Source organism: Clavelina lepadiformis, chromosome 7, assembly GCF_947623445.1.
Source record: "Clavelina lepadiformis chromosome 7, kaClaLepa1.1, whole genome shotgun sequence".
Taxonomy (NCBI): Eukaryota; Metazoa; Chordata; class Ascidiacea; order Aplousobranchia; family Clavelinidae; genus Clavelina; species Clavelina lepadiformis.
Genome location: NC_135246.1, coordinates 10985460 through 10999427, shown reverse-complemented (window position 1 = coordinate 10999427; position 13968 = coordinate 10985460). Strand labels below are relative to the sequence as shown.

Sequence of the window (13968 nt, the reverse complement as noted above, 5' to 3'; positions counted from 1 at the left end):
TCTAGTGTCAATTGAATAAATATTGTTATTACCTTTAATAAATGTTAGAAAATATAGGGGGTAGAAGATTACTCAAGTGTTTGTGCATAACCAAATTGGTTTCCAGAGACTTTAAGTTATTTATTGTCCACATGTTCAAATCAACAGTCGAGAGTGAATTTGGTTGGAAGAGATATGCTTGCCTAAGCTAGGATTACCATATTTGATACTGCACGATCCCTGACAAATTTACCTCAGTTGCATTGACCAACTTTAGAATACCATATTACGTATTACCAAAGTACATTACCGCCATTGCTTTTTTTGTGAAAGAAGGATAAATACGAAACAGCAAAGAAATACACTACTCTCCCTCATACCAATCGTACTTTTCCAAAGATCTGATTATTTTCAACAAACTTTTGTTGAACTTCCAAAACACATAAAATTCTCAACAAGACATGCTTTGTACTGAAGTGTTACAATTCCTTTCATTCTCTCATCTTATCTTCTTATCATCGTTGGTCATCTTATCTCTTTCTTAAAAATCTTAAGTCTTATCTTAAAAGGCAGTAAACAACTTACGTCATAAACGAGTTGAAGACAGATTTAAAGCAGACAGTTTTGACGATCTGAGAATGTTAACGACCTACAAAAAGTTGGAAAAAAGGTGGCAACCTAGAAAAACTTGGACTAAAATACAATTTTAAAAAATCCCGAACTTTTAAGTACAATTCAGCATTTCTCCCTGACGCAGATTTAAACATTAAATTCCCTGGCCTGTCAGGGAAAATCCTGACGTATGGCAACCCTAGCCTAAGCTCATTCTGTTGAATGTATCGCATACCTTTTGTCTACAATTTATTAAAGTAATTTGCCCATGATACTACACAGAAATGCAGTATCGTAAATGTGATTCTATCTGGGGTAGCAGACTTCGATGACCGAAAGGTTTTTTGCCGACCCACGCTAAGCAACTGTTAATTTTTGTAAAGCTATGTTATTCATTTATTTATTTGAATGGAGAATTAAATTCTTTCTCTCAGACTATGATACAAACTAAGTAGACTATTTTTATTTAAGTATCGCTTGGTTTTCATCACTGCACCTGTATTTCTTTTGATTTTCTGCAGCACAGTTGCAATATGATATTTCCAACCCAGGTTATCGTATGTATTCCGAGAAATTTTACTCAAGCTACATGTTCGATTTCTTGTATATTTACTGTTAAAGCATGTGAAGGCATTGGATTGGATTGTTTGGGCTTGGTTTAAAAAATCATACGCTGTGATTTTTTAATATTTAGAGTTGATTTGTTGTCAATTAGCCCGTTGTTTACTTCTGAGCTCTGACATTTCAGAGTTTGCAATTTTAGTCAATTCGTTAAGGCATTTGCCATGTATATATGATGCTATAGTGCCATCTGCATGTACATAATGGTCTCCATATGATTCGGGCATCTAGTAAAATCATTAACACAGATAAAAAAGTAACGGGCCTAAGATGGAGCCTTGTGGAACAACGTGTTGCAGGTTGCATATATTAGATGACAAGGTGTGGTCGAATTGAACAATTTGTTTTCGATTGTATAAGTAGCTTTTGAAACACTTGAGCACTGGTCCTCTTACAACGTATTGTTCTTGCTTAAAAAGTAAAATATTATGATCGATAGTATCAAATGCTTCAGATAAATCCAAAAATATTCCAAGTGTGCAGGGTAATTTTTTTAAATGCGTTTGTGATTTTAGTGGTAAGTAAAGTTATGGCCAAAGATGTTGTATAGTTTTTTCTAAACCCAAATTGAAAATCGTAGAAAAAGTTTTAATATTAAAAAAGTTAGTCATACATTATTTTTTCCAGAATTTTAGACAAAGAAGAAAATAGATTAACTGATCTATAAAATGTTTGCCTTGTTGGCTTTTGCATTCTTAAATAGGAGAAGTACGTTAGAAGTCTTGCATGTATTCATGAATTTATCTTTTGACAATGATAAGTATAAAACATTGGCTATAGCATGAGCAGAACATTGTCAGGACGCTGTTTTGAGACTTTTAATGATACTGTATTTCGTTCAACCCAGCACTTGATTTTAGTTTCATTTTTTCAATAATAATAGGTTTGATTTCCAGGGGCAATTGTGGTTGATACTAGAGATATACCGATTCCAATATTAAACATCGGAAAACCGATATATCGGCCGCTTTACCAAAGCATCGGCATCGATTCTTTTTGCCGATGCATAGGTTGATGTTTTATATAACCTTTGACTTTTTTAAGGAACTGCGTTTCCACCTTTTATTAGCTTTCTTAACAAAGAACGTAACTCGTATCAAAATGAAATTTCTTAAACTTCAAACGAAAAAGTATTACCGTATAAACCGCTTTATAAGATAACCTTGAACTAGATAACCATGTGTCAAATAACGAATTATAACAACCGGTCTTATTTTGTCTTTCTAACTTGGCTTTTTAAGACGTGGTAATTTAAAAAGGTTTTAAGTCTTTATGCTACGCAGTGTCATCGCTTTAGTCTGGTAGTTTTATACATGTCACAGTGTTCCATTACCGCTATTCATTACATTGTGTTCGCCTTTTTCCTGAAGTCTTTCGTGAAATGACAATGCAGCACGCTTTGTTGCCAATACGAGCAGCTGAGACGCTTTGTTTGGTGAAAATTGCCTCCGAGACATTGTTTATATTAAAGCGATCGTTTAGATACGCCAATTTTACAAGACTAAGTAACAGGTAGGTGATCCGAAACACCATCATTGTTGATGGCCCGAACGTGTGAAATTGCGTGTGGTTGCATTCCTGTGTGAGTGTGTGTTTGCAATTCCATGTGGGTGCAATCCCGTTTGGGTGCAATCATTATGGAACCATCAACCAGTATTCCGTTCTTCACTTGTATGTTGTATCAGTTAATCCAGACATTCTACCAGAGTAGGAGCATAGCGGAGTAGGCTACTATGACAGTATGAATATGATTGTACCAAAGATCATAAAAATTTCTTGAAAAAGATGTAGGTTTATTTTTGTTATGTGGGTCATGTACAATTGTGCAATAAGGTAATTGACTTAAATGTAACCCTAGTCAATACATTTAACTAACTACGCGCTAAGCCTACTTCACTGTCTTTCCTAATTTAGTATAGGCTGTAGCCTATATTTTTTGCTATACAGCCAGATATGCTTTTTTCTTTGGGTGATTTTCAGACTAATTTTGCATCAATGCAGTGGAAATCTGCATGGATAACATTAATTTTAGGAAATTGACACTAAAAGTAGAAAATCAGGAAACCTTGGACATATTTCCAACTCTAATTTCAGGAAATCAAGGAAACCCAATAATGCACACAAAACCTATGAGATCGAGGAAACATGTCAGCTAGAAACCTATAATGTAAGAAATCGCTTTTAACTTGCAAAGGAAGCTAGGAAATTTAGAAAACGTGTCAGCTAGGAAAATACAACATAGAAAATTGTTTTACCTTGCGAGGAAACGTAGGAGACCTCACAGGAGATCATTTTTATCTTGCAAGGAAACATAGGAAATCGAGGTAACGTGTCAGCTAGGAACCTATAATGTAAGAAATATTATAATTACTTCGTATATATGTGGAATAACATACAGAATGAAAGGGTTTTACCAATTGATGCTTCTGTAGTTTCGAAAGCAATGTCTACTCATTTTAAAAATATGACATGTTCATAGCTATATATGGCTGTTTAGTTGACTCCGCAAAGTAAGGTTTCCTATATTATAGGACTAGCTGACACGTTTCATTGATTTCCTATGTTTCCTTGCAAGTAAAAACGATCTCCTATATTATAAGATCGTAGCTGATGCGTTTCTTCGATTTCTTACATTTTTTGCAAGTTAAAAACAATTTTCTATATTATAGTTTCCTAGCTGACACGTTTTGCTGATTTCCTAAGTTTTGTTCACACTATTATTGGGTTTCCTTGATTTCATGAAATTACTGTAGAGTTGGAAATATTTCCTAGGTTTCCTGATTTCCTCTTTTCTAAAATTAGTGTTACCCGTGAAAATCTAACAATTTTGCCACACTTTTCGCTATAGGGTTATCTTCATGCGTTTTCTAATTTCTCAAATAATGTCACTGTATAATGTATGATTTGATTATTTTATGAAAAAATTTAATTTTTATATTATTTGTTATAAGAATTGAACAACAAAGCCAAGTTTCAAACCAGAACCACTTAGTTGCACCATGACAAGCTAAATAAAATTTTATTTGATATACTTATTAGATACCTAGTGCATTTAGTTAGATAGGCCAACTAAAGTTAGTTGTATACTTTCGTTATATGATGTAAGCTTCTAGGCTTTGCTGCTTCTCGTTTGCTGTTTTGTGAACATAATTTGTTATGTTTTTGCTATAACAAGGTTGGTACAAATTTTTCATTTTATAGGGAAGTTGCAAAGTTTTTTAGGGTTATCCTAAGTCTGAGGTGTTTTGTCTTAATATTTTATTTTATATCAGGGCTGCAAAGCGATAATGGATGATTGGTAAGGGATTCGTAATGTGTACTAAATTATTTGTTTGTATAGACAGTTTGTAGATCTTGCTGAAACATCATTATGCTCAAAGTAATGTTTTTTTATGGAACACATAACTTACACAATCTTCAAACCAAAATTTATGGTTTTTTTAACCTAACTCTAACCCTAATTGCACTCTAAATAGTTTTATATCACTATTTGTACATCCTTTATGATAACCTAACTGCATAATTTCCTATCTCTAACAACAGGTTGTTGAGCTGTGTGTTCTACCAGCATTTCTGGTGAAACAGTCTCTTTATTATGTGTACATATACAGATCAGACTAGGGTTGGGATTTCGAGACCAAATTAAACAATTCCAATCAAGATTTTTACTCCACCATCCCAAGATTTTTTGGGATTAAAACAGTTGAAAAAAGTAAACACATAATCGGCAATTGTTTATTTGTTTCTCGTAATAATTATTGACGCATAAGCAGAAGCGCATCAAGAGTGTTATCATTGAGGCAACTTACATTTTGATCTTTTGTGTATTTTTGCTGTTCAAAAAGTATTTCCAAACTCCATATTATCTCTTGGAACTGTGATCTACGAAATTTGTCATTTTGAGCTAAAATTTTGTTTTTTGGTAAGAGTTTCCACTAATTTCTATTTTAGAAAAGCAGTACGAATAGCATAAAATAGGTTTGACTACAAGGCCAATTAATGTACTGTACATTGCACGAATACTGCTCAGTGGATACATGTTGTGATTGTTCAAAGCATTGTTACGCGACATTTGTTAATTGATAATAATACAACACTGTAATGTCATTGTTAAAAGGCAGCAAGTAGGCTTTTATTTTAAAATAGATCCACAAAGTGAGCACAATTGCCCTGCCTTGAAATTCATAAAACACTCTTGAAATCCTGGGATTATAATAAAATTGATAAAAAAAGGTTTAAAAACCCAAGATTTCGAGAGAGGGATTTTCTGGGCGCACAACTCTAGATCAGACTGCATTTTTGTAAATTTGGTTAACTGTGCTTCAACTGGGCAAAACTATTAATTCATTCTGATTTTTAAACACCTTGTCTGTGCAACGCACAAAGGGTAAAGTATGATACAAAATTCAGCTATAGTGTTATCCAGACTTGGTTTGTTAAGCATCAGCATTGATAATAATAATTAACCAGTCATATGTTAACGATGCATGTGATATAGCTGTGTGCCGTTTTGCATAAGTTTTGTAAAATTTTCATGTGACCCTGTTGTAATTAGCCTCGAAGCGTCATTGTACTGATCTCAAAATCTGCTTTTTACCAAGTTTTTAATTTTGTATGTGCTCAAGCAATAAATTAATAATTATAAACTTTATATATGCCAACGCTTTGTTGAATCCTTGATAGTTTCTGTTGTGATTAAGAATGTTTTGATTGCTTAAATGATGAAACTGCAATATTTCTTAAAGGGATGTTACACCTATATTAAAAGAAGTGGAAGAAGTGATTTTAGAAAGAAGAAAGCAGAAAAGAAAAGCCAAGCAAAAAATTTTCTCCTATGTCCACAGCAGCATGAAAACACTTCATTTCTCAAACAAGGTTGTGAGATAAAAAGCAAGAATAGTAAAAATATTGTTAGCATCGTATATTTGGTAGCAGCAGTGTTGAAAGCAGTTTTGGCCACTATAATGTAAACTTGAAGTAGATAAATTCAGCCAAACTGTTTGCTTAAACCAAGTATTTCAGTTGTCAAAAGCCAAACTTATAATCTGCTCATTTATGTTGCTTTGAAATATTATGGCCAAAGTGTCAGTAAGCTCTTTTTTATTTGCAACATAGAAGTCGATGAGTATAGTGAAGGTTGTGGAGGAATATACTGGGGAAATAGCCACTCAGTTATTGTTAAAATGTTTATTATAATATAATGAATTAACACACAGTTTGTAAGCTTTTGCTATAATGTAAACGATTTAAACATAGCATATCTGGTGAGCTGAAGAAACTTAGAGGTGACTAAATTTTCAAGCTTAGGTTGATATCGAAGACAGAAAAAAAGTTCGTGGAATATTTCATGAAAAATTCAGCCAAATTACCAGTGCTTGGCAAAGTGAATTGCAAAAGCTGCAAAACTGTGCAAAGTTGCTTCAGGTGCTTTAGTTGATCAGTTTTCAAATAAATCTAATCAATCATAGGCGCTGGCTTCTGGAAACTGTTGGGGGTGCGGTAAGGTAGAAAGTCATCAAGTTGACAGCGCCATTGCAATAACTTATGTTGCTCTTGCCCAGGGCCGGATTTACCAATAGGCTAGGCAGGCTGAAGCCTAGGGCCTCGAAATTCAATTTCGAAGTTTGGAATTGATGCTGATTTAATTGCTTTAGAGCAGGGGTCGGCAACCTATTGCTAGTCACGGGCCAAATGTCGAGTGTACAACTCTTTGGCGGGCCGGAATTTTCATTAATACTATAATTCATACTCACTTCAGTATATTACGCTACATTGCTGCAATCTCAATCATACCAATCACAAAAAGAGCAAAATATATGTTTTCACACTTCAACAACACAGCATTATAAAAAAGTTTAGGTTAAAGCTTGTCTGCATCTCTCTTTGTATCTATAACGACTAGTCTACTCTACAGACAATCTCGTACTTAGTACGAGATACTAGTCTACTGCCTTCGCACCAGTTTTATGGTGTAACAATAGACTAGTACGACATACTTATGGCGTAACAATACCACAATTTTTTCAAACAGTGCTAACACTGCAGTTTGAAACTCAATAAGAAACGGCGGGCCGTTATCTTGTGATAACTAATTAATATGCCTTGGGCCAGACGATTTTGCATGGCGGGCCGTGGGTTGCCGACCCTTGCTTTAGAGAATCCATTTTCTATTCATAACTACTTAGAGCATTTTGACACCTTTAGTATACCATTTTCTACCGAAGAGATACCAAAATTAAGAACATGCAGATAGTATTGGTTGCTTTCTCCTATTGTGCACTGTTTAAGGTGGTATTCGTCTTTCGTTTCCTAGTCGTCCTTATTTTTGAGTTGAGACCGATGGCAACCCTGGGTATAGGCCTCACAAATGGAATAGGCTAGGGCCTCTCATGGTCTAAATTCGGCCCTGCTCTTGCCACATTTTGTTTATACAGTATTTTTATGTTAATATTTTATACCCTGGCCAAGACATGGATAAGATATGTTATAAGTGTGACATAAAGTACAGTAACTGCTTTTAGACCTGTGCCTTAATTTCCCTAAAAGTGGAATATGGAGATCTGTCCTGTTCGTTTTATGTTTAAGCATACTTCCGTTTTGGCAAAGGCTGCCGCACCTTCCAAGCCCAAAATTAATGGTGCAGCACACCTCCGCACCCCCACTTTTGGCGCCTGTGTAATGAATATTTATAGATCTGTGTGAAATTGTAGTATTGGTCGAAGATGTTGAAATTGCAGTTATCCTTCCATATTGATATAAAACTTGAGCTGTTCTTTAGTATGCTGACTCATTGTATATGTAAATACTGATACTAACATATAAAAAGTAAATAGATTTTTCTATTAGTTATTATAGTTCACTGTAAATAGACAAAAGTCGATTCTAATCTATGTGTGGCTGAATAGACGTTTTTACTTCATTTATTGGGCAGCAGAAATGTTGTGTATAAAATGTTATAATGCCACTTTATGATGTATGGTACTACCTATATCTTTAGGATGAAGCCAATAATCTACACTCTGATAAGCCTACCCATTTGAAAAGGAAGTCTAAGGTTTCGAAACTTAACCAGTGTTTTCAGGCAAGGTAATCTTAGAGTTTTCTTTTCCGGCACTATCCTGATTTACAAACATTTATTAATAGAAACAGTATTTGTTCCAGTTTTTAAATATTTGCGGCGCATGAATGCATGGCATTTGCATAATAACACTTTACGAAACTCATCAAAATTATAGCGAAAGCAGATTTGTTATTTGACGGTTTTTAAAGAAAAAAATATCTTGTTGGTATAACCTGTGGGTGATACACTGCAAAAGACATTTGAATTATAGACTTACAAACAATTTGAGAGAAATAAACAAACAATCTTTTTAACGAATATTCTTTATAAGTTTCACAGTGCTTGTATTCCTACAATTGAATAACATACTGCAGTAATGTACAGTACATGTATATTAGGACAAGCTTAATCCAATTGCTATTTTAACATCCAGTTAAACGTTGTTGAGTACAGTGTTGCCACAGTTGAAAAGCTCCATTTACAGCAAGTGAAGGACAGCAAATCAATTCACAACAAGACAGTAAAGAAATTGTCTCAAAAATATTTGGAAAATGTTGTGAGTTAAAAGATACTGCAGTGGCTAAATCCGTACTTCTAAGGTGTACAATCACATTCCAAAATTTAAAAAAAAAATCTTTATATAAACAGATTAGCTTAGCATTATTTCTTATATTGCAGCAAGAGAGAGAAATGGCCAGAATGAAAGTATGTCTGAGAAGCCTGCTTTAATGACAGTTTGTAGATGCCTGGTACATCCGTAACTGTTATAGTTACTTGCATATTCTGAAGTTATATTGCAAATGTTTAAAAGTGACTAAGAGAAAGTTATTTATCATATAATGCAGTTCTAAACGGTTTTCACTATTTTATTGTTGTAAAAATGTATACAAAATAAAAACTTGGGATGGCCAACTGTTTATTAGCAAATTACAATACTTTACGAGCTATTAATTAATCGCAACATTTGTGCCTACCTTTGCACATAATAGTGATCACAGAACTTTTTGTTTTTCCCGCAGTTGCATGTTCAGTTGTTTTGGAAATTAAATACAAATTCAGTTTTTTTAAGTTTGAATGTTGCAGCATATCTTGCGCTAAATCTTCAGATATTTGTTGACTGTTATTTATGGGTTTCATTATGCAGAATCATTTGTCAAGGTAAAGTGCAACTTTAAGTTGATCTAGTGCTGGTAGGTTCCAGCCATAACATTTGTTTCATGTGGCAGTTGATGTTTGTGAAGTAAATAATTAAGGTTTTATAAGTTAACCTTGCCTAGATTTTGAGTACCGTATTTAATCACTTTACTTTGGATATATGCAAACGTACTAAGCCAGAACGAGACGGGCTCAATCTAGATTGGGTTAGGGTTTGGTCGATAACGTAATGCAATAGCGGCAACTTTAATCCATTTTTTCGTTCTTGATCAAAAATCGTTTTCAAACACAATCTAAACCACAATAACTGCAATACAAATTGAGGAAGAAAAGAAGTTATCGAACAACGATTTCCTTTTGCTCAATCTTTCTAAATTGGTCTGGTATGTGGCAACCACTTTGGAGCAGCAAACTTCTTTCGCAAAAGCAGTGCACTCGTTAACATGCTGGCCATACATTACAACTTGGTATTTATGGGTAACGAAACGAGCACATAACCATTAACTTGGTAGATATGGTGTGTCAAAGAACCTTTCTTCAATATTATTCCCGTATAGGAATTAGGAACAAGTTGAAAGCAAAAATCGTTTGATTTGTAACGATGGCTCGCAAATTTAGATAATGTACACTGCACAGTAATTAAAGACGTTTTTGTTGTACGAGATGCATTGAAGTTTGAATCTCGGCAGTGCAGTAGCAGTTTAAGCTGAGAACTGATGCATACACCTTCTGAAATTGAGACAACTTGGTCTGTCTCAATTTCAGAAGACCACCTGAAATTGAAAAACTGAGAATTTCCTTGTTTTTCAAATATCCTATAAATGTTGAGGGGATTATAACTAATTTGTACAAAAGTATGGGAATAAACATGTTTTTATTATAGTCACTCCTCCTTGTATCAGTGTCAGACATTCCATTCAACATATTATGCACTGCAGAGTGCAGAAATAACCTGACTTTTGTACAAGTTGTGAAATTTTGAGTTAAACAAATTTATCTGAAAAAGACAAAGGAAATTTAACCTCAAACTACCTAAATTGATTAGAGGACCTGATTACGTTTGCTATTTTCTGTTGACTTTGTTTCACTTTGTCAAGCTTCATGCGTAAAAGCCAAAGTTTTTTGACACGCTTAGACTACATAGCATCTTGACAATTTGCTGAAAAGGTTTCAAACTCAAAACGCTTCATTAAACGATAGCGGGTTACCGTTCGTATATGTATTAAGGCATCGTGGTCATATAAAGGTACATTGAGCGTCCTCATGCCCACTTTCTTTAGGCTAATCTTCTAATTAGACTACGCGAGATATTTAATAATTTACACAAGCAAAGTTTGGAAAAAGGTGATCTTCCTGACGAGTCGTCTCTGTCAGTGACTCAGTATCAACATAAACTGCTGGATATTAAAAGTTTTGTTCCGTTTTGAAACAAGGATGCCTTTCCCTTTCGATTTTGTTTATTGTCTTACCACTCGGGTTACAACCACGATTTCTTTGTTTTTTTTAATGCAACAGCTTGGTGCATGGCGTCTTGGCAAGAATGAGAAAACCCGCTGGCACATTTTAATGCGCGTCATGATAATCTGGACAGGTGTTCGCTTGGCGTCTGGGGCCAGATAGGTGAATTAGGTCTTGACAGTCAACGTGTTAAGACGACGTTTACATGAAAAAATGATGAATGCGAAATAATAAATGGATTAAATGTCAACACTCATCAACGTAGCTGGAATTTAGCTAGTTTAAAATCGTTTTGTATCACTATATACTCCGGAAACTGCAAGCCTTTTCTAAAATACTTTAAGCTTGTAAACTTCGATACTATTTCATATACGACGACCCCGCAGTGAACGTATTTCTATTAACACAGATGGTAAGGAACTAAAGGCTAATGATGGACTGCAAAGGTTAATGGACCCATTTCCCCATGGATTTTATGATTATATTTATAAACCTATTGGTTGCTATGGTGACTGCTGTACGGGTACCACAACCTGGTATAATCCACGACCGCGTCAGCTCGGAAGATGCGCTTTATTTCATTAAGCCCCTTTATGCTGGCACAGCGTTTCGACTTAAAGTAGCCAACCACCAGCCATGCGAAGTGAGAAATTCGTCGTTTACGTTTAGATGGGAAATCAAAGGGTCGTCTTGCTTTGGACAGTAAGTTTCCATTTGTTGTTACAGTTATGTTGAACTCTTAAAACGGATATAGAAGGCTATACGTAACGTTTTCCTTTTGGGTTTTACTTGCATACAAGAAAAGGCCACCTGCATATTTGTTTGTAGACTAACATGCATTTTACAACTATAGTAAAGTTGCTCTTTAGAATTTTTGTTTTGTAATCAATCATCTTTTTATCCTAATGTTTTATAGACTGCATTGGCTTAACTCGGATGCAGGACGTCAAGACGTATTCAATTACTGGAAAGATGAATCTATGTTTTCAATCGCCAATTACAATGATTCCCATCAAGGCGACGTCATATCCTGCGGAGAGTCTGTGAGCCTGCACTTTCAGGATTCATGGAAACATAGCGCGAACAGCGACAACTGGCAGCATGGCGACGGTCTGATGCCCGAAGATCATATCAAAAATAATGAAGATGGTGGACAACTGATCGCTGTTGCTCCCAGTTATGGCGCCTATTTCATTCTAATAACTGTTCGTCAGAGCTACCCATCGGATATCGACGTTGTATTGTCAATGAAAGGAAAATATGGGTATTTGTCAACGGAAGCGGTACCAGCATTGTACTTACATGCAGTTATGATTGCATTTTATGCGATATGCTTGTTGTGGGCGATAGCGGATGTTTCAAGAAAACTGACCAATGAAGTACACCATTACTTAGTCGTAATGACCGTCCTTTTAATTACTTACAACGCTCTGTGTTACGCCAATTATAGTTACGTGCGAGACGTTGGTTTTAGCAGCGCAAGTCTCAATTTGATATCACTCATGTTACAGTCCGCCAGTTATGGTTTCATGCGATTATTCATTTTGTTTCTTTGCGGGGGATTTGGAGAAACGTTGCTTGAAGTTCATCCTAATCCTAAAACAAAACCATTTCTCTTTGCTTTTGCATTTTTTGTTTTATACTTCACATATTCGTGTGCTCAGCTTTACAATGGCACGATTTATTTGGTGCAAATTTTTGTGATACTGCTTTGTGTAGCAGATGCTGTCATTTTGTATCATGCAGGTGTATTTTATATGCAAACTAAACAACGCCTCAAAAGTCAGAATGTATCATCGTTCAATGCCAAATTCTATAAATTTACAAATCTGCTTAAATTTCTTTTCATTCTTTGCATCGTTACTATTACAGTTGTTGTCTGGTCCACTGCCACTGACTGTTCATACGACTGGTACTTCACAAGTGTTTTCGCCTACCACTGGGCTCTTTTTCAGTTGATCTTTGTTGTTGGTATCAGCATAATATACAGATCAAAACGTGTTGCTTTCTTCAAACTTGTAGAGCCATTTTTTGAGTAAATCGTCCAATGTTGTTTTTGTGTTTATCGTATAAGTAAATATCTCGTAATACGGGATCGGTTTATATAGAGAAAACCTTTCATTAGAGCAGTTTTGGCTAATGTACAGTAAATGAAAATTAAAAGGCCATAAAATCGAAACCTGTATAATATTTCTTTTACACACCCACCTTTGTGGTCAAAACAGCGCTCATCGTTTAAGGGGGAAATTCATTTTCGAGGGTGCTCTATTAAGCGGTATCTACCGTATTTGAACGTGTTACATATATTTGTTTAAAAGACTTGTTTACTATTTATTGAACGTTTCTTTTTCGTTTACCGTGTTTATGCAGTAGCCTACGGTACTGTTAAAATCCTTCATGCAGTTTTCAAGTGTGTTTTGGTATGAACATTATTCTGTTTAAGTTATTCGTTGTTTCATGTTTTACTACATTGGACTTCGCTTGGAGAGATTTCACGCTGCTAGTGTTATGTTATAGATGTCACAGTTTGTCTTATAAAATATATACAGCATAAAAAATTGGTATTTGCCAGGTATAAGTTGTATACTTTGAAGCTTAATCTTTTGAACTTTATCGCAGCGCTTGTCACTATCCGCCATATAATACATATTACAAAACATCTTTAATTGCATGTTAAAGTTTATTGAAATCTAATTGCCAATTTTGTTGTTACTTTATAACGTTTGGATGCTGCAATAAAGGTAGATTTTTCAGATAGATGTAATTTGTCGTTGGCATTATACCGAAACATCCGTATAACTTAAAGGAAACCTGAAATTTAAAGCTGACTTCAAATTGTTGTAAAAATGTAAATTAGGAGAGATTTTGAATGTATTTTCCATTAGCAAAGGCTTTGCGTTCCATTGAAAGGTTGCTTGAGAGTTAATATCTCATCAGGCGCACAGACGTTGTTAAGACACCCGTTTATCTACGTCCGAGCGACTTGTTTTTGCAACCGTTGGTACTTGGGGTTGGTCCGCCAAAAAGTTGTTTTAAACTTTTTATCCTTCAGTTGTAAATTGTTTAGACTTTAGAAAAGTTTA

The 13968-nt window shown here is 34.9% G+C and overlaps 1 protein-coding gene across 6 annotated transcripts; it reads left to right on the top strand.

Moving 5' to 3' along the window:
• Nucleotides 1-640: 640 nt before the first annotated feature.
• Nucleotides 641-13642, top strand: LOC143464511 (transmembrane protein 87A-like). 6 transcript variants are annotated; one of them, XM_076962312.1, is made up of 6 exons: nt 4416-4510; nt 5958-6087; nt 6520-6636; nt 8210-8298; nt 8726-8828; nt 8951-9340. In XM_076962312.1, the coding sequence occupies exons 1-6, from the start codon at nt 4500-4502 to the stop codon at nt 8999-9001; spliced, it is 501 nt and encodes a 166-aa protein (XP_076818427.1). In that variant the 5' UTR covers nt 4416-4499; the 3' UTR covers nt 9002-9340. The 6 variants fall into 6 exon arrangements, with proteins under 6 accessions (XP_076818426.1, XP_076818424.1, XP_076818427.1 ...); XM_076962310.1 differs by lacking the exons at nt 5958-6087; nt 6520-6636; nt 8726-8828; nt 8951-9340 and adding exons at nt 11295-11587; nt 11802-13642 and having other exon boundaries at nt 4439-4510; XM_076962308.1 differs by lacking the exons at nt 4416-4510; nt 8726-8828; nt 8951-9340 and adding exons at nt 11295-11587; nt 11802-13642 and having other exon boundaries at nt 5461-6636.
• Nucleotides 13643-13968: the final 326 nt, after the last annotated feature.

Excerpts from the sequence above, each read along its gene's own strand:
- LOC143464511 (XM_076962311.1), top strand. The coding sequence starts at position 11,352 with ATGGATTTTATGATTATATTTATAAACCTATTGGTTGCTATGGTGACT. Across the intron at positions 11,588-11,801 it reads GGGTCGTCTTGCTTTGGACA|ACTGCATTGGCTTAACTCGG; the intron begins GTAAGTTTCCAT and ends AATGTTTTATAG.